Source organism: Eptesicus fuscus, chromosome 16 (genome assembly GCF_027574615.1).
Source record: "Eptesicus fuscus isolate TK198812 chromosome 16, DD_ASM_mEF_20220401, whole genome shotgun sequence".
In the NCBI taxonomy this organism is placed as follows: domain Eukaryota; kingdom Metazoa; phylum Chordata; class Mammalia; order Chiroptera; family Vespertilionidae; genus Eptesicus; species Eptesicus fuscus.
Window position 1 is genome coordinate 35,471,188 of NC_072488.1, and position 20,249 is coordinate 35,491,436.

Sequence of the window (20,249 nt, forward strand, 5' to 3'; positions counted from 1 at the left end):
GGAAAACAAAAAGCTGTTGTCGACAAGCGACAGCACACACACACAAAAACAAAAAGAACTGTGTAAAAATAACTAACTGTGTTCACATATTTTTTGAAGTTGCTTTACAATGGGATGATATGCACATGATCTTGCTGCAAACTTGCCATACAGACTTGTAATACATGTAGTCTAGACAAACGATTCAGTCCAAGAGGTGCTAACTTCAGACAATGCAGCACTATAATCCTTTTAACAATGCAATTTGTTTTACTCATTATTTTTCTTCTAGACTGAAATACAGGCTAGAAAGAAAATTCTCCCTAATTAAAAATTGGTAGTTTACAGAAAAAAAAAATTGTATAATTTTGCATTAGAATTTACAAGTATATGTTCAAATCGAATTTGTCTCCTCCCCCATCCTAGCCACAAGATGGGCATGAAGTAGAATTTTAAAAAATGCCTTAATTTTCAACTTCATGCAGACTAAATAAAGATGACCAAAACAAAAGCTTAAACAATGGAAGGTATTTCACAGAAAATTTCTTATACAAAAAACACATAAGAAAAAGGGCCACTAGGTGACATTTTAATTTACAAATTGGCATCATTTTGGTCGACAAATATCCAGATGCTGTTTTCTTCTGCTAAAAGTTGCAGAGAGAAAAAAAAAAAAAAAATCAAACCCCAGCATGACTTCTGATTTTAATCACACATTTCTTCTGGAATTTCATGTGGATTAAGGATGCCAGGGACAGACATTTGAAGTTTATGTTTCTCTTCCTGAGCCTGTCGGAGGGCTGTTTCTCTTTCTTCCAAAAACAGGTCAGATGTATCTTCACCTGCAAACTCCTGTGAAAACGGGATAGTTGAAAGGTCAACATAAGTGTGTTATGAAAAACAAATAATTTTTATTTTTATTTTTTTGGGGGGGCGGGGGAGAAGGTGGAGATAAGCATATCCCTGTTTACACAAGGGATATAATTTTTCCATCAATTGGTTGGGTTTAAATATCATTATTATGTGGCTGAATTAAAAACCAAAGGTGTTGCACAGAATTTGAGCATCAACTTATGAACCAGGAGGTCATGGTTCAATTCCCAGTCAGAGCACATGCCCGGATTGGATTACGGGCTTGATCCCAAGTAGGGGTCCTACAGGAGGCAGTTGATCAATGATTTTCATTATTGATATTTCTCTCCCCAAAATCAATAAAATTATTAAAAAACAAAACAAAAAAAACCCCAAACAAACAATAACCAAAGGTGCTAGTGGGGAAAAGGCTATAAAAGAGCCATAGAATGATGTCATATATACACTGAGGGGCCAGCTTATTATGACCTCTAGAACGCATAATAATCTGGCCACTCTGTGTGTGTGTGTGTATCTCCTATACAGTAAAAGGCTAATATGCAAATTGTCCTCTCGACAGGGAGTTCAACCAGGCGTGGGGCAGGTAGGACCACCCCTGATAAACCTCCCCCACCCCGATTGGGTCCGGCCAGCCTGGCCAGGGGGAGGGGACATGAGCAGTTAGCCTGCCTGCTGGTCGACCTCCTGGTTGAGGGGACAATTTGCATATTAGCTTTTTATTATATAGGATTATATAGGATATACACTGAGTGGCCAGATTATTATGCATTCAGAGATCATCATAATCTGGCCAGAGTGTGTGTGTGTGTGTGAGTGTGTGAGTGTGTGAGTGTGTAAAATCATTAGCAAAGATATAAAAAAGCTGTTTCTCTTAAAACTAATGATCAAATTAGTTTTATATTTTTGCAAATGCAAATAAATCACATACCTTTATTTGAACTAGGAAATCCCTAAGATGTTCCTTGAAAGCAGGAATATCCTGATTTAAACTGAAAAGCCCTGTCACAAAGAGCTTTACTTGAGCACTGCAAATCAAAACACAGCAATTAAATAATTGCTTTTTTTAAAATAAGAAATTTGCTTATTAAAAGTATATATATATTTACTCTTGCAGATGAGGGAATGCAGACTTAAGGAGATTAGCCACATATTCCTGAATAAACATTTGGTTGTTAACTGGATTCCCAGGATTTAACGGTGTACTTATTTTTCCTTCTTCAACCAAATTGAACATATATGCAAGTATTGACGCATGCATCGTCAAACCTGTTGATGAAAAGAGTAGTCTTAGCTCTAAGATTTAACAACTGGAACATTTAACATTTTTATAGCTTTAAATCCTTACCAGCAGTATGTGAGGTGTCTGTCACAACAGAAAAGATATGTTGAAGAATATCACAAAAATAAGTTTGATAAAAACTTTGAGCTGCAGCTTCTTCTTGTGCAACGTTTTGCAAGAGTGTAAAAAGGATCTGTAATCCTAAAATACATAGAGCAGCAGCAAATTACAGACTGATAACACTCACATAATAGTATTTTACCAATATACTATTCTGATTCAAAGCCCATTCTCTCTCTTTTTAGCTAACTCTTTGCCTAAATTATCCTGAAACAGTAATAGGTCTCTTAGAATCAATGTCTGCTTTCTGACAAACTGTAAATAATAACCATAACCACCTTACCACTATGTCTGAAAGATCAATTGATTTTCTCCACATCCACACCAAAAACAGCACAAATAGATGTTTCTTTTACATAAACAAATTACTATTAAAATAGACAACAAATAAAAAATCCTCCTGCTAGAGATGTTCTTTAGGTTTATCCTCAGTAAATTCTTAGTGCCACAGTGGAAAAGCATAGGGAGAAAAGGAAGCAGTAATAAAGATACGAAGTGTGGCCTGCATGGCTCAGTGGTAGAATATCAACCTATGAATCAGGAGGTCTCGGTTGGATTCCCAGTTAGGGCACATACTCAGGTTGCAGGCTCGATCCCCTGCATGTGGAGGCAGCTGACCAATTATACTCTCTCATCATTGATGTTTCTCTTTCTCCCTCCGTTGCCCTCCCCCTCCCCCTCCCTCTCTGAAGTCGATTGGGAAAAAAAAAAAGAGATCAATAAAGTGATGTTCTCCCTACTTTTTAATTTTATGCCCATCTCCCTATAACTAATTCTGCCTATGTACTATGTATAAAACAGACAACTAAGTTGCTTTTATGGTTTACACAGACAAAACTTGACAAGTGAAGTGATACCTACCTGTCTACAATTATATATCTATCTCTGTAGAGTTTGTAAATTGGCAGGCAAATAAATAAATTTCTATGCATTTACCTGTATCTGCAACATTCCTCATAGTATGTTTAAAAGCCCAAATAATGGAATCTAAAACAAGTTTAAACTGTGCAGGTGGAATAGCCAGAAATGCTGGGAAACAATGAGAATTGACAGCCTGAAGTAGTAAGAAAAAGTTCGTTCTGTGCTCAGGATATTCTTCAAAGTCCTAAAAATAAATAGTAAGAACAAAATAAAAAGCAAGCCCTAATTCCATATACTTGTTAGTGGAACTCCTAAGTTGTATGGTCTATTGAAAGGCCAATTCAAAGACAATATAATTCACCTCTCATGGATCATAAAATGAAAATAAGGAGACCTTAGGTCACATTTTAAAGCAACTCATCAAAATGCACACAAAAGAACATCATGTTTAACATGCTATATAATCATTAGTAACTTGGAGACTCACAAATCAATACATTTAAATTTGTAATGTCTATGAATGCAGTTTTCAATAAATTCAAGCTACTATTTGAATGAATGCAATCTATCAAATGTAATCCTTGCTGTTATTTTATAGTAAACTAGAAGCCTGGTGCACCTCATCCTCCCCAATCTGGGGCCCCTCCAGGGATGTCCAACTGCCCGTTTAGACCCGATCCCACTGGGACTGCTGGCTCCCAACTGCTCGCCTGCCTGCTGCCTGATTGCCCCTAAGTGCTTCTGCCTGCCAGCCTGATCACCCCCTAACCACCCCCCTGCCGGCCATCTTGTTGTGTTAGAGTGATGGTCAATTTGCATATTACTTCTTTATTATATAGGAGTAAAAAAACAAAACAAGCATTTCCCTGATCTAGAAGTTCAAGTATTTAACCACAGGACCTATGATACACTCAAAAATATCATTTATGCTTTCAAGAGGTTAGGGTATCCTGTAAAATTTCCCATTTTATAACTGAAATGTAAATCACATTACCTTATTTATCATATTCAACGTGCATTCAAAAACAGCATCAAATATTTGAGGTATTTCAGCTGTTATATGTCCTCCCAACTTGTTGACAATAATAGCCATGGTACTAAGCACTTCTGGTTCTCTAGCAGCTGGGACATTTCTCTGATAATCAATGAGAACTGCATCCAACAAAGGAGGAACAAAATTTTCAGCTACCTGTTTAAAAAAACAACCACCACACTTTTAAGTTTAGAAAAATACATACATACATATATATATATATTTTAGAGAGAAGGGAATGGAGGATAGAAACATAGATGAGAAACATCAACTGCCTCCTGCAGACTGCCCAATGGGGAGCAAGGCCAAAACACGGGCATGTGCCCTGAACAGGAACTGAATTGGTAACCTCCAGGTGCAATGGGATGATGCTTAACCAACTGCGCCACACTAGCCGGGCAAAACTTTTAATCTATGTATTTGGTCACTATTATAAAAAGCTAGGTCACTCTTGTCTCTCAGGGTTCTTTACTATAAACTGGAAATGCACTTTTACTAGGTTTTTTGTACACTAAAGCATTTAACCAAAAGAAACCAAAACATCACAATAGGCCCATAGTGTAGTTCAAATTTATAATTATGAAAGAAACTAAGGCCCAAAACCAAGCGACTGGCTCCAAGTTGCTGTGGCACAACCAGGATTCTAGGAATCTTACCTAGCAATAGACAAACATGTAAATTGACCGCACCTCTGCTACACCACCAGCCAATCAGAAGTGATATGCAAATTAACCCAACAAAGTTGGTGGTTAATTTGCACATAGAGGCGCTGAGTGATGGGGGTGAAGGCGCAGGTGTTCTGCCCCACCCCCGGTCTCTCAGGGCCTCTGGACAGCTTGGAAAGGCGGGGCCTGAGCGCAAAGGGGCTGCGTCAGAGTGGAAAGGCAGTGCCGGCAGCCAGGGAAAGGAAAGCCCATTCTAGCATGAATCTTCGTGCATTGGGCTTGTAGTCCTGTATATGAAGGATGAGGAACCTAGCAGGAAAGAAAAATCTTCCTAACCAACATTATATCAGTTTCTTCAGTGGATAATATCTATAAAAACCAAAGTACTCATATCTAACCAAAATACACCCGATGTATTTTAATAAACAAAAAGAATAGCCATCACTTTCACTTCTTATTTAAGAAAACAGAACTGTACCAGACTGTGAAATTTCTAGAATTCTCAATAAACATAGTCATATTAAGGTGTGACACCTATGCTTTTTGCAAGTTCTATATTAAGACATGTACAATAAATACAACCATTTTTTCCTTCATTGAAGATCACCAGTGTCAGTGGTGTAGTGATATACAAAACAGGCTTTATAAGATTGAAGAATAAGCACAAAATTATTTTTCCAATTACCCACTTGGCATCTTAAAGAACGGTTCTCATTTACATGAGACACCTGGTTTGGTTGCCTCCCACAAGTGCCACTACTGGGGCTGGGGAACTTGCAACCTAGGTACGTGGCCCTGGACCAGGAATCAAACCTGTGACACTATGGTCGACAGGCTGACGCTCCTCCAGTCACTGAGCCAAACCAGCATGGGCCTCATTTCTACTCTTTTTTTTTTCTTTATTGATTTTAGAGAGGAAAGGAGGAGAGAGAGATAGAATCATTGATTGGCTGCCTCCTGCACACCCCCCACTGGGGATCGAGCCTGCAACCCAGGCACGTGCTCTTGGCCAGAATCGAACCTAGGACCCTTCAGTCCGCAGGCTCACGCTCTATCCATTGAGCCAAACAGCCTAGGGCTCATTTCTTTTTCTTCTTTTTTTAAAAAATATATTTTATTGATTTTTTTACAGAGAGGAAGGGAGAGGGATAGAGAGCCAGAAACATCGATGAGAGAGAAACATCAACCAGCTGCCTCCTGCACACCCCCCACTGGGGACGTGCCCGCAACCAATGCACATGCCCTTGATCGGAATCGAACCTGGGACCCCTCAGTCCACAGACCGACGCTCCATCCACTGAGCCAAACTGGCTCCGGCCAGGCTAGGGCTCATTTCTACTCTTGACACTAAAAGAACTCTTTTCCTAGAAACTGAATCTAAAGTGTTTAGTATCTTTGAAGTTACTGCCCTAAACCATGACATAAGTCTAATTGTAAAATATAATGATGCCATCTTTATTATCACCACTGATACGCCTAAAATTTGCCCAACTTATTTTAAATTACGAACTTCATAATTCCTTCAATTCTTCCTACTTTTAGTTAACAATTTTAAATACAGTTGTACTTTCATAATGCACATGTTCAAAACATTTCAATATTTAACCTGATACCTTGAGAATTCCACAATTGTTTTCTGAACAAGTTTCCTGGGAATTTCCTTATCAATTGGAACAATATTGAAATTTTAAAATTATACAAATAGCTCACTTGTCAACCAATATTTCCACACAGCAGTGTTAATAAGACAGAAATTTTTGTAATGTTCCAAGGATCAAGAGAATGAAAAGGTGTAACAGAAACGAATAATTATTCATATTTTTCCAAGTCAAGGCATATGGAGCTGAATTAGTTTCTGAAAACCATACTCCTTTCTGGAAATGATTTAGACTAAAAGCAGTAAGAGTAAATGAGATCTTCAAACCTTCAACTGGTAAAGCACTTTTTCTGAGGAGGCAAACGAATGACAGCTTTGTAAATTGTTTTGAAAATCATGATGAACACAAAGATTTCACCTGACCTCTTTATATATCTATCCATGGAAAAATTAAAATTACCAAATCTATTCCTTTCAGCTATCTTGTTACATATTAGCACCATCTAAACGTCTTTGCAAGATGGTTTGAAACTGTTAGTATTTTTAAGTAGTCAAGGAATGTAATAAATAGAATGCTATACAATAACCCCAAATGTAGACATCTAAATTACCTTTAAGTTAACCAAATACATACAGAGACAAAGCTTACACCAGAGAATGCAGCATTAACTTAAAAAACAAAAAAACACATCTCACTTACCATCTGTGGATCATTGGACCGGCTCACCCAACCAGATATTAACTTTAAAGTTTCCCTTTTTACTGTTCGCATACTTCTAATCAACGGTTGCTTTGTAACCATTTCACCTAAAAAATACAACCAAGTGGAATCCAACTTGACAACTAAAATTCTGCATTGGTAATTACATGTGCTTCCAATTATATTTATCTCTAAAGATCAATTTAATGGAGGGGGGGGGAGAAAGAATAATTTTATAAGGGAAGGGGCATGCAACTGGTTAAAAAATTATGTAGGGTTACCTGGATGGAGGCTTATTTAAAACCTGTAAGAACTACCGAATGCCTACACTAAGGCAGAGAATATAGAACTGATGTTGTACAACATTCCATAAGAATTCAAAATCACTCACCATTAGCTTGGATAGCTGCAGAAATATTTTCACTGAGGCACTTGTATACATTAAGCATATCTAAGTAAATTCTCCCAAGCTGAATTACAAAGGGGTGTCCAACAGCTTTGCAGGCTCTCACATTTGTTTTCAATATGCTACCAAGCTGCTTAACTGTTTCAGGATCTTTAAGTATATCCACATTCTGTGAAAGACAAAAACATCTATTTATCACATGATAATTATCCTTGTAATTATGAAAGCAAAAACTACTACCCACGTCATTCCAAATTTATAATCACATTTATAATCCAAAATGGTATAAAAACACAGAAGTCTATTACTAATACCTACTAACATTAGAGTGAAATCTTCCCAATGTACCAGCAAAACAAAATAAAAATATACTTATTTTTTTAATGCACAAAAACACACACAAAAGTAGTTATGAATCAGATATACAGGTCAAAGGTACCAAGATCACTGCTCTTAAAAATAACCCTCTTCTTAAATTCCACCATAACTTCTATAATAAGTAATATAACTTACTTTGGTTGCCTGCTGGATTATGCTATCCCAAACTTGATTAGGAAGCAGCATGTATTTTTCTATCAAATGTTCTTGTACTGTTTGGTCTGTTTGTGCACCAATCATGTACCCCACAGCTTCATAAAATGTATGGACCTATGTTGAAAGGCAGACATTTTACCTTTATGTATCATAATAAGGAAAACCATACACAAACAATTCATGTACATACTGAAACTAATTTTATTAAAGTGTCAGAAATAAATTATATTAGACAGGAAAATAGCCTGACAAACTCTGGTTGAATTTTCCCTTCACTATGAAGACTTAACCAGAGATACTGGGAACTAAATTTAATAGTGACATTCTTTATATTCCCATCTGACTAAAACAGTAGTTAATAGGCTAAGATCTCCCATACCTGTTGAGGTTGAAGATCACAAATTATAGTGTTAATGTTGTTCAAAATCTCATCAATAAACGGCATTACTTCTCCAACCTGAACCTGAACAAAATGTCTGCGGCACTTCTGAGCTATTTTAATGAAAGTATCACAAGCCATATCTTGGACTCCATCATGGGTCTCTAATGAAACAAAAACATTTATTAAAAAAATTTCAAAAATAATTTTTAAACAAAAACAAACAACTAAATAAAATATATTAAATAAAAAGGATTTACCATGCATGAATTCAAACAGCTTGTTAACTACAGTCTTTAAAAATTTCCAGTGAGCTCTTAAAAATCTTGGATATTGACCTACTATGTACATGATATTTGATGCAATTATAGCTTTATTATCTTTGCCTCTTTTCTGTTCACATAATCCTAATAGATCCTGTAAAATAAGATAAATTTCAGTAATATATAATAAAACATAATTATTTAATTCCAGTCTATACATAACACGTGCATACCTTTATAACAGTAACAAGAAATCGTTTTTCATCCTCTTCATGCATTGCTCCACTAATGGAGCCTATTGCCCAACACAATGTATTTAAATTTTTCCATGACCATTCTGTACCATTCACTTGATTGTGAAGCTTTTCAGTCATTATTCTTTCTGTATCTACATAATCCAGATGAGTAAGATAAACTACAAAGGAAAAAAGTTTCAGATGCAAAATTTAATGAGCAAAAACTTTTACTAAGGGAAGAGCAGCACATTAATAAAATGGCTATTAACAGATTCATAAACTAAGTGGATCACATTTCCTACAGTATTTTAATTCCAGAATAGAATAACAAAGACTTAAATTAATAGTATTTATTAACTTACCTAATGTTTCTCTCATATTCTTATACAAATTTATGGAATCTGTATCCTTCATGAATTCTCTTACAACTTCTCCCTGATCATTTTCTACAACCAATACTTCCTCTGGTTTGGCCATACGACTAACCATCAATAAACGAACCTATTCAACAAGAAAAATCTGTTAGATGTTAGAAATCAGCCACATCAAATAAAGATTAAAAAATTAGGTTATATGCACCTTAAGGTACCAAATTGCCCTGACAATATAAAAGAATGGACATATTTAAAATGTAATTCTGTAACAGTGGTTCTCAAACATTATCATGAATAAAAACCAACTGTCAAATATCCAGTGTTTCATCCAGACATGAAAGGGGATACCCTCTTAACTTGCATTTCTAATAAACTCACAGATGTGCTTATAAAAATCCTTTGCATGTTGTAGTTTTCAACATGCATGGGGAAGTTGGACTCTTTTTGTAGCTCATTTATTTGGATCGATTAGTGAAAAACAAAAGCCAGTGCTTGCATTTAGCTCTCAAAATCACAGTAAGCAACAAGAGCATCAACCACCCATTTTACTGTTACCTTGGATAACACGGGCAAATACAGCTGCCTCCTGGGAGGAACATCAAAATGTTGACTTCCAGATAGTAACGGAGAGGCCAATGTAGAGAATGGGCTCTCTCTATAGAGTTCAGCTGCCAAATGATTCCAGTACTCAAGACAAATCTTAAAGATTTCCGTTTCCTCCACTTCTGATACCAACAACATATAATGAAGGGCCTACAAAGAAGACCAAAACTTATTAAAATAACTCATTATTAATTGCTTTGCACTCATTGTGCTATTTAGAAATAAAAGTTCCTGTTTTAAGTTTCACAACTCTGATATTTCATTATTCATGCACCATGCTAAAAATTCTCTAGGAGCAAATTCTGTTTTCTTCTTACATGCCCTGGAACACTTATATAGTAATTAGTTGGTATCAATAGCAAAAAGAAAGAAACAATTCAAATATCCATCAACTGATGAACACACAAAATTTGATATAGCCATACAAGAAACCATTACTCAGTCATAAAAAGGATGAAGTACTGGTACATGATATAACAAGAATGAACCTTGAAAACCCAACTACAAAAGACCATATGATTCCATTTTTATGAAAGATTTAGAGTAAGTAATTCCAGAAACAGAGAGCAAATGAGTGGCTGTGAGGGAATGGGGGAGAAAAAAGAATGAAGTAACTTTCAATGGGTGTATCACTGGTTTGTGGGTAAAAATCTTTTGAAAAATATAGATGGTTGAAAACACTGTGAATGTACTAAATGGCACTAAATTATACACTTTAAACTGGATAGTTTTATTTTATGTGGACTACAAATCAATTTTTTTAAAAACTTGTTTTTAAAATTGATTTTAATTATACATATTTTTTATTTCAGAGAGGAAGGGAGAGGTAGAGATAGATACAACAATGATGAGAGAAAATCATTGATCGGCTGCCTTCTGCATGCCCCCTACTGTGGATTAAGCCCCTAACCTAGGTAGTATGTGTCTTTGACCGGAATTGAACCTAGGACCCTTCAGTCCGGAGACTGATACTCTTCCACTGAGCCAAACCAGCAAGGGCTTTAAATTGATTTTAGAGAGAGGAAGGTAGGAGAGATAGAAACATCAATAATGAAAATTATTGAAAAGCTGCCTCTGGCATGTGCCCCCTCCCCCCTGGGGGATGGAGCCCATAACCCAGACATGTCCACTGGCGAGTAATAGAACTGCAACTTCCCAGTTCATGGTCGACACTCAACTGCTGAACTACACAAGCCAGGCTACACATCAATTTTTAAAAAAGGTAATTAGACTTCATCTTAGAAATGACACATCTGACCCGACTGGCGTGGCTCAGTAGTTGACCATGGACCTAGGAACCTGGAGGTCACGGTTCGATTCTCGGTCAGGGCACATGCACGGGTTGCAGGCTCAATCCCCAGTGTGGGACATGGAGGATGCAGCCTGTCAATGATTCTCATAATTGATTTTCTATCCCTCTCTCCTCCAATCCTCTCTGAAATAAATAAATAAACAAACAAACCTCGACACGTCTGTACATCCTTTAGGTATTTAAGAGTTATTATTATGTAAAAAAAGAAGTTCAGAAGCCAAAGGCTCTACAAAGCCTACCTCCATGAGTGTTTCCCTGAGATTTAGTCTTTTTTCTATAAGTTGACCATGTTCCTTAAGAAACGTGCAGAGAAACAAACTGAGATTTTGAATAAAGTTCTGTTCATCATCTTTTCCATTTGAGTATGCAAGTCGAATATTGGTATTTAAAGGAAGCATCTGCAGGTTTAAATAGAGACTATTAGTCTGTATTTTAAAACCAATGGAAAAAGACAGTACATTTAAGCCTAAAGATTCTATTACCCTTTTACCAATACTAAAATAGCCAAACAGCTTATTCTTCACGAGAATTCCTTGGTCAGTTATAACTGTTTTTGTATCTATGTGTCCTAGCTTTGGACATATTAAAAAGAAAAAAAAAATCCTTTATTGTTTGAAGTATTACATTATGTCCCCTTTTACCCCCTCCAGCCTGCCCCCGCCCCCTACCCTAGACCTTGACCACTCTATTGTGTGTGTGTCCATGGGTTATGCATATATACATACGGGGTCTTTTATTGATTACCTCCCACCCACCCACTGTCCTCCACCTTCCCCCTGAGATTCTGCACTCTATTCCATGCTTCCATTATTTCTGGATACACTCTGTTCATCATTTTATTTTGTTACCTAGATTCTACATATGAGTGAGATCATGATACTTGTCTTTCTCTTTCTCTGACTGACTTATTTCACTTAGCATGATACTCTCCAGGTCCCTCCATGCTGTCTCAAAAGCTAAGATATTTTTCTTTTTTACTGCTGCATAGTATTCCATGGTATAAATGTACCACAGCCTTTTTATCCATTCATCTACTGATGGGCACTTGGGCTGTTTCCAGATCTTAGTTATTGCAATTTATGCAAGTAGTAAGATTTACTCAGACTATACTCTGAATTCTTTCCTGGATCAAACTTTTCCCTCCTTAATGTTATCAGAAATGTAAAAACATTCAATTAATTTATTCATATAACATACAGTAATGTAATATCATCTATCTTCTAGATAACTTACATAAACTAGAACTGTACAATCCTTCATTTCAGACATAAAGGTTAGAAGCAGCTGACATTAATCCCAAGATTTGCAAGCATTTAATGAACTTTCAAAATGACTCATTAAAATGGCTAGTTTACTCATCATTTTATAGAATAGATATGCAACCATATTATACTAGGTTTATTATAAATTGCTCTGAAATGATTAAACTCTAATCCACCCTTTTCTAAGGAAAATAAATTTACTCAGTTTTTGAGTGTTGTTTTACCTGTTTTAGCTGCATCATTGTCAGTGTAAATAGTGTTACAAATTGTTCCTCGTATTGGCTTACACTCACACCAGCAATCTCAGTGAGGCACTTCAGAGAGACATTTCGAAACATTGGAACATTCAGGAACTATTTTAATACAAAAAAAGAAAACATAAAATTAAAGGGCCTGAAATATTTCACTTAAAATTAACAATTGGGGGGGGGGGTATAAATTATTTTACTAGTACATCAAATATAGAAACCTCCCAAGCAGATACGCAGGTGACAGATAATTTTGTTCTGCACATGTATTTTGAGAAAATTTCATTAACCACCCTATTGACAATAATTATTTTAAGAGCAAACTATGCTTTCTTTTGATGTGTCTGGGACATCTAAAAAACACAAATTTGCTTAGTAACTTATTCAGGATCTATTATGAGACTTTTAAGAATATCGTATTTTCTGTGTAGTCTAAAAAGAATCCAAGATTTATAACTGTTCAGATTTTAGGATACGGGCAACACACCAATGATTAATGAAGGTATAGGAAAACTAGCTCTTTCATATTCTCTTGCTGAGAAGATATAAAGATGGCATGCCGTTTGTGGATGGTAATTTGGGAAGCAACAAAAGCCTTAGAAATGGACATTACTATTTACCTGATATTTAACACAAACTCACACAAAATAAATATTCCGACAAGGGCATAAATGTCTTATGTACAAGAATGTAACCTTTAGTACTATTGACAATAGCAAACAATCTTATACAAATTGTCTATTAATATCTCCAGCCTTAGCCGTTTTGGCTCAGTGGATAGTGTCAACCTGTGGACTGAAAGGTACCAGGTTCAATTCAAGTAAAGGGCACATGCCAGGGTTGCAGGCTCAATCCCCAGTAGGGGGTGTGCAGGAGGCAGCCAATCAATGATTCTTTCTCATCATGGATGTTTCTATCTCCCTCCCCCACTCCCTTCCTCTCTGAAACCAATAAAAATATATTAAAAAAAGTAAATTATCTCCCAACATTACAAATTCATTGATCAGAATAAGACCTTTCTCAAACCCTGAACTACAAAGCCCAAAATGTAAATTATAATTGCCTACTTTTATAAAGTCACAATTAGGTACATTATATCTGTTCAAAAAAGATTTGAAAATATAATAAAACCACTTGGAAACTGATTATGTCTGGATAAATAATTATAACACTTCATCTAGGCATTACATGTTGCTTTTATTTTTTTAATATATTTTTTATCAATTTCAGAGAGGAAGGGAGGAGAGAGATAGAAATATAAATGACAGGAAAGAATCATTTATTGGCTGCCTCATGCACTCCCAACACTGGGGACTGAGCCCACAACCCAGGCATATGCCCTGACTGAGAATGAACCTGTGACCTCCTGGTTCATTTGGTCGATGCTCAACCACTGAGCCATGGCAGCCAGGCTGCTGCTTTTAAATTATCAGGAAAAAAATATAGATGTTCCATTTTTTAGAAACATTCCTTACGTTATCTCTCTGTAGTCTATATAATCACCTAAAATAGAATAGGATCCATTCCCAGTTGTTCATATGGAATTTATGAAATTACATGGTATAAGTAGAACAGTCATTTCAAAGAACTACTAGCTGAACTATGGAAAAGTTCTTCTGAGCAGGTTCCTTATCTCAGAAACAAGGTTGGTTATGGCTATATAAATGCAGAATAATTTTCTATATGAAAGAGCATTATAAAATAAGAATAAATGCAACTATTCAGTGATAAGTGAAATGTATTCACTCTACCTTATAAATTAATGTGCTGATTAACTTGGTCTCAAAAATATATCCCAGTGGAATCCAGTTAAGAAATCTGAGCAACGTTTCCAATGTTGCATGTACAAGTGGAGCATTTTGGGAATTTTCCTGCAATGAAAACAAACCTATATAATAATTATCTTCTTATATAATTATTATTTTAAAAGTAAAAATGAAAGCACTTACCATTACAAACTGACACAGCTGAAAGATTTGTGAGAACTCATTGCACATGCTAAAAATAAAAAGTGATTGGTTTAGAAGACAAATAAAAACAAATACTGTAATTACATACTAACAAATATTATATATCCCAATTTGCCCATTAAAAACTTGAGTTACTTTCATTTAAACACATACACCAACTTCATCAAAAGCTAGAAAGTTATTAAACTGTTTCTTCATTTGTTTTTTTATCATCCTTACTCTATTTAATATTAATCAATCTAGTCTTTGATATCAAGTTAGTTAAAAACAAACCAACCAACCAAACCACCCACAAAACTCTCCAAATTATCCTGGCTGGTGTAGCTCATGCACTAAGGTCACCCGTTCGATTCCAGGTCAGGGCACATGCCCAGGTTGCTGTCTTGATGCCCAGGAGCGGGAGTACAGGAGGCAGCTGATCAATGTTGATATTTCTCTCTCTCCCCCCTTCCTTTCTCTCTAGAAAAATCTATAAAAACATTAAAAAAAACAAAGCTCACAACTCTCCAAAATACGTGAAGTGGCATTATATACATGGACAAAAGTAGCTTTGCAGATGTGAGTATGTGAAACACAGTTTATTCTTGCATGATTTATTAGCTAATGTATTTTGTTCCATAGGAACAAATTGTAAACCTACTTTTGTCATATCCTGTACATGCCAAATACACCAAATCAGAGGAAATATTCTAAATTCTGAAGCTAGTTTGACCACATAATGGTATATAAAAGTAATATACTGCTGTGTCCTAATGACTTCAACAAATTTTTAATAACTAAAAAGAAAATAAAGTCTAGCATGACCCTAGTGTTAACAGTAGGAAACCGACAAGATGCAGGACTAGTAAAAATTCAGCTGGCATTTGGATACAAGTAATTTTCCTTGGAAGCCATAATTAAGTAGTCACCATATAAAACATATCCCAAAGGGAACTCTCAACCTATAATCCTTTCCCATATGACGTTCTTTTGCTGTGACAACGAAGTATAACATCTTATCTTTAACACCACATGTACTTTTTAAGCCTCCAGATTTAGACTATTAGGCTCACTGTAGGACTATTTAAATTTGCAATGAAAAACAATTAAAAGTAATTTATCATATTAACAATCACAATTCTTTAAAAACTTACAGCCTGCCTCCAAATTCCTTTAAATAGTTTGAGAAATTACTTAAGCTTCTAAAACAGAATACTCACCTGTCTTTTAAATGCTTAGCTTTTACTTGGGTTATCTGTCCACTGGAGAAATCAAATACTTCTTCACTCAAGAGTTTAAGAATCACCATATTATTCTGACAGAGACTCTCACTGGTTCTACTTGCTCCAACAATGTCACTGATAAAAGTTGGCCAGTGTTTTGGCCATTCCTGTTTCAGTATCTAAAATAAGAAAATGTTAATTTCATTTCACTTGTCAATGGCAAAACTTCAAAGAAATTGTATCATATTAAAAGGAGCAAATATCAAACCACTTTCCATTTTCTACTGCTTTATTAAAAGAGGAAATGTGCCACCATCCACAAAATACACTGGATAGAAAGTACAACACAGATAAAGCACTCTGTCTAAAATGCCCTACAACTACTCTGTTATCCCAACTGGTCTAATCTGGCTATAATGTGTATGTATGCATGTAATATCTGCCAGATAGGCATATGCAAAGTATCCCAGGAGACTCTTAAGCAATTAAAAAGGTGATGGGCAGGGAAACACTTTTTGGCTGAAATCTGGCCCTTGAAATATAGAGTTTGGACATATAAATTAAATAGAAGAAAGCAGGCAATACAATTGGGGATAGAATAATTTTTTGACCAATAATCAACTATGTTCGATTTTTTAATCTGTACTGTATATACTGTACACTAGGGATATTTCTGAAGCAGATATTCTATAGCAGCACCTGTGAATAAGAAGTTAGTAACTATCGCCCTAACCGGTTTGGCTCAGTGGATAGAGCATCGGCCTGCGGACTCAAGGGTCCTAGGTTTGATTCCGGTCAAGGGCATGTACTTTGGTTGCGGGCACATCCCCAGTAGGGGGTGTGCAGGAACAGCTGATTGATGTTTCTCTCATCGATGTTTCTAACTCTCTATCCCCCTCCCTTCCTCTCTGTGAAAAATCAATAAAATATATATTTTTTAAAAAGAAGTTAGTAACTATCTTCCTTGTACTCCTTCCTCTCCCCAATTCAGAAATAGGTTACCAACAAAAAGTCTTCATTATAAAAGCCAGTGTAACTTAGTGAAAATGCAAATGTTTTAAAAATCATTTAAGTTCCCAAAACTTATTATAGAGAAAATTTTCTTTTTTCCTTACACACCAATTAATCTCAGAAAATATTTTTTGACATATTAAAAACAGGTAAGTTAAAATTTCTAAAGTTAGACTATACAGAAAGTTTGAAAAACTGTCTTAGAGATTAAAGGAATGCTATATTAAAAAACAATTAGGTAAGATATGTACACATATAATACCTTAATAAAAAAAAAAAAAAAAAAAGAAAAAAAAATTAAAACGGACAGATAACATGGAAACACACACAGTACCAAGCATAAATGATAAAATTTTAATCGAGTCCAATCCATATTGGAGCCATAAAGTGATGGGTTTTCAGTTTTACAATTTCAAATGCTACATAGTAGGTAAACAATTAGGAGTTATTATAAAGACTACTATCAGTTTGGCTGAAGGGTCCCAGGTTCAATTCTGGTCAAGGGCACATGCCAGGGTTGCCAGGCTTACTCCCGGTAGGGGGCAGCTCATCAATGATTCTCTCTTATCATTGATGTTTCTATCTCTCTCCCTCTCCCTTTCTCTCAGAAACCTATCTATTTATCTATCTATCTATCTATCTATCTAATCTAATCTATCTATCTATCTAAAAAACCCTACTATCACTACTTCTGCAAGATGTTAGTTTAGTTATTCAATAGAGTGTGTTCATACATTTTGTTCAAGTAATCAGCTTAACTGAAACATTGAACGCTTTTGAGGAAAACAGTGAAAGCTTACCTGAACAAGAATCATATTCAATTTCCCGATATATACTTTTTCCTTCTACGAAAAGAGAAACATTTAGATTAAATGAGCCTAAAATAGGTATAGTTAAGAACAAAAGCATAAGAAACCTCAGAGAGAAAAATAACTGCATATTTATTAAAAATGACTGTGTATATGTGTTTATAGCTCTGTGATAGTGATAGTAAGGTTTAAGTTGAATATTCAATATTTAAATGCTTTTACATTTTCACAATAATTTTCAAAAAATCTCTTACCTCTACACAAGTTGGATCAGATGAGGTCTTGATAATAAGGCCAACAACATATTTTTTTATTCCTATGGGGAAAAAAAATCAATATTTTTATAGCATATTTAATAAATCTTCAGAAACAAAAAATTTGGGGGATGAAGAGGGCTGAGTACAGTCAGATAATATGCCTAATCCCATCACCAATGTTGGCTTTTTGGGAAAAATTTAATATACTACTTTATACTGTTAAAAAAATTTTTTTTTAAATTGACTTTAGACAGAATGCAAGAGAAACATTGATTGGAAACCTGGGCATGTGCCTGACAGGGAATTGTGGGCGACCCTTTGGTGCATAGAATAATGCTCAACCAACTTAGCCACATTAGCCATGGCTTTAGTGCACTACTTTAAATTTTTAGGTTTTGTTCTTAACCTTTACAAAATCTAGATGGAACAATTACAAATTAATATCTTCTAAGACAGCAGTCGCCAACCGGTGGTCCACAGACCACTGATGGTCCGTGAGGTCTGTAAGGTTGGCAACCATTGTTCTAAGATAATCTTTAAATGCTCTACCACTTAAATATAGCAATATAGTAATTTTGAGAAAAACAAAAAAAAAATACTGCAAGGGAATAATGTGCTCTTCACTTAGATAAACACACACATCAACTTATTTTTGTGGGTCAAAACTGCAAAACCCCTAAAGATGTTACTTTGTAATAAGCATTATAAAGTTTTATGTAAAATACTTATAAATCAAGGTCAGATATATTTACCCTTTCCCAATTTAATTATAACATTAAGCTAATCCTGGAAAAGTATTTTTTTTTAAAAATTTTATGGATTGCTTTTAGAAATAGAGAATCATCAACTTGTTACACTTATTTACGCATTCATTGCTTGATTCTTTTATGTGCCCTGACCAGGGACTGAACTTGGGTGTATCCAGTTGATGCTCTAACCAACTGAGCTCTACCTGGCTACAACATGGAAATTTGACTTTAAAAATTTCCCCACTATAATATAGGAAAAAAAAGAGGGAAATATTTTTAGTTTGCAATGTTCTTTACCTAAGAACCCCTTAATAATACAGCTTATTGCCCTGACCGGTTTGGCTCAGTGGATAGAGCGTCAGCCTGTGGACTGAAAGGTCCCAGGTTCGATTCCGGTTAAGGGCATCTACCTTGGTTGCGGGCACATCCCCAGTAGGAGGTGTGCAGGAGGCAGCTGATCGATGTTTCTCTCTATCCCTCTCCTTTCCTCTCTGTAAAAAATCAATAAAATATCTTTAAAAAAAAAAATAATACAGCTTATTCTTCAAACAGTTTAAGACTCCACATATCTTTGCTTTTAATTTACATCATTCAGAATTTACAAAGCATGTTCTCTAGGTCCCCTTAAAGTTTAAAGTAAGTCCAGCTGGTGTGGCTCAGTGGTTGAGTATCGATCTATGAACCAGGAGGTCAGTTTGATAACTGGTCAGGGCACATGCCTGGGTTGCAGGCTCATTGCCTAGTGGGGAACACGCAGGAAGCGGCCGACCAATGATTCACTCTCATCATTGAGTTTCTATCTTTCTCCTTCTCCCTCCCTCTCTAAAATCAATAAAAAAAATATTTTTTAAAAGAATAAAAAAAGCCCTAGCTGGTTTGGCTCAACAGATAGAGCATCAGCCTGCGGACTGAAGGGTCCCAGGTTCGATTCTGGCCAAGGGCACATGCCTGGGTTGCAGGCTCGGTCCCCAGTAGGGGGCGTGCAGGAGGCAGCCAATCAATGATTCTCTCATCATTGATGTTTCTATCTTTCTCCCTCTTCCTTCTTCTCTAAAATCAATAAAATATATATATATATATTTTAAAAAAGAATAAAAAATATTTTTAGAGTAATGTGATGTACTGACATTAACATGCCCAAAGGGTCTGAAGCAAGATCCCTAAGAGAATAAATTTTGATTTCTCACTAAAGACTGTTCACATCTGTTTAATTTAGGTTTTGCTGCCAAATGATTGATAAAGATTTTCAATTTTAGAGCTGTCTGAACTTTGCAACTACAGATAAGACTTTCTGAATCTGTGCCCTAACCCTCATCTACCAAATCAGAACACCCTTTAAGAACGGATCTGCTGGCCCAAGCCAAGATTGGCTCAGTAGATAAAGCATCAGTAAGGGGCATGCAGGAGGCAGCCAATCAATGATTCTCTCTCATCATTGATGTTTCTATCTATCTCTCCCACTCCCCTCCTCTCTGAAATCAATAAAAAAATATTTTTTAAAAAAGTAAGTTCCAAATTAGGCAAAAG

The 20,249-nt window shown here is 35.7% G+C and overlaps 1 protein-coding gene across 1 annotated transcript in view; it reads right to left on the bottom strand.

The window, feature by feature from the left end:
- Nucleotides 1–554: 554 nt before the first annotated feature.
- Nucleotides 555–20,249, bottom strand: part of XPO1 (exportin 1) — a 47,326-nt gene continuing 27,631 nt past the window's right edge. The window contains exons 5-25 of the mRNA XM_054728435.1: nucleotides 17,971–18,032; nucleotides 17,708–17,752; nucleotides 15,894–16,075; nucleotides 14,674–14,722; nucleotides 14,476–14,595; nucleotides 12,701–12,829; nucleotides 11,454–11,612; nucleotides 9,855–10,052; nucleotides 9,288–9,426; nucleotides 8,923–9,104; nucleotides 8,687–8,843; nucleotides 8,427–8,590; nucleotides 8,027–8,161; nucleotides 7,499–7,682; nucleotides 7,108–7,214; nucleotides 4,107–4,301; nucleotides 3,188–3,356; nucleotides 2,198–2,332; nucleotides 1,959–2,118; nucleotides 1,781–1,877; nucleotides 555–831 (exon numbers count right to left, since the gene is read on the bottom strand). Of these exons, the coding sequence (XP_054584410.1) occupies nucleotides 685–831; nucleotides 1,781–1,877; nucleotides 1,959–2,118; nucleotides 2,198–2,332; nucleotides 3,188–3,356; nucleotides 4,107–4,301; nucleotides 7,108–7,214; nucleotides 7,499–7,682; nucleotides 8,027–8,161; nucleotides 8,427–8,590; nucleotides 8,687–8,843; nucleotides 8,923–9,104; nucleotides 9,288–9,426; nucleotides 9,855–10,052; nucleotides 11,454–11,612; nucleotides 12,701–12,829; nucleotides 14,476–14,595; nucleotides 14,674–14,722; nucleotides 15,894–16,075; nucleotides 17,708–17,752; nucleotides 17,971–18,032 (2,915 nt within the window). The 3' untranslated portion in view covers nucleotides 555–684. The remainder of the gene's footprint in view (nucleotides 832–1,780; nucleotides 1,878–1,958; nucleotides 2,119–2,197; nucleotides 2,333–3,187; nucleotides 3,357–4,106; nucleotides 4,302–7,107; nucleotides 7,215–7,498; nucleotides 7,683–8,026; nucleotides 8,162–8,426; nucleotides 8,591–8,686; nucleotides 8,844–8,922; nucleotides 9,105–9,287; nucleotides 9,427–9,854; nucleotides 10,053–11,453; nucleotides 11,613–12,700; nucleotides 12,830–14,475; nucleotides 14,596–14,673; nucleotides 14,723–15,893; nucleotides 16,076–17,707; nucleotides 17,753–17,970; nucleotides 18,033–20,249) is intronic.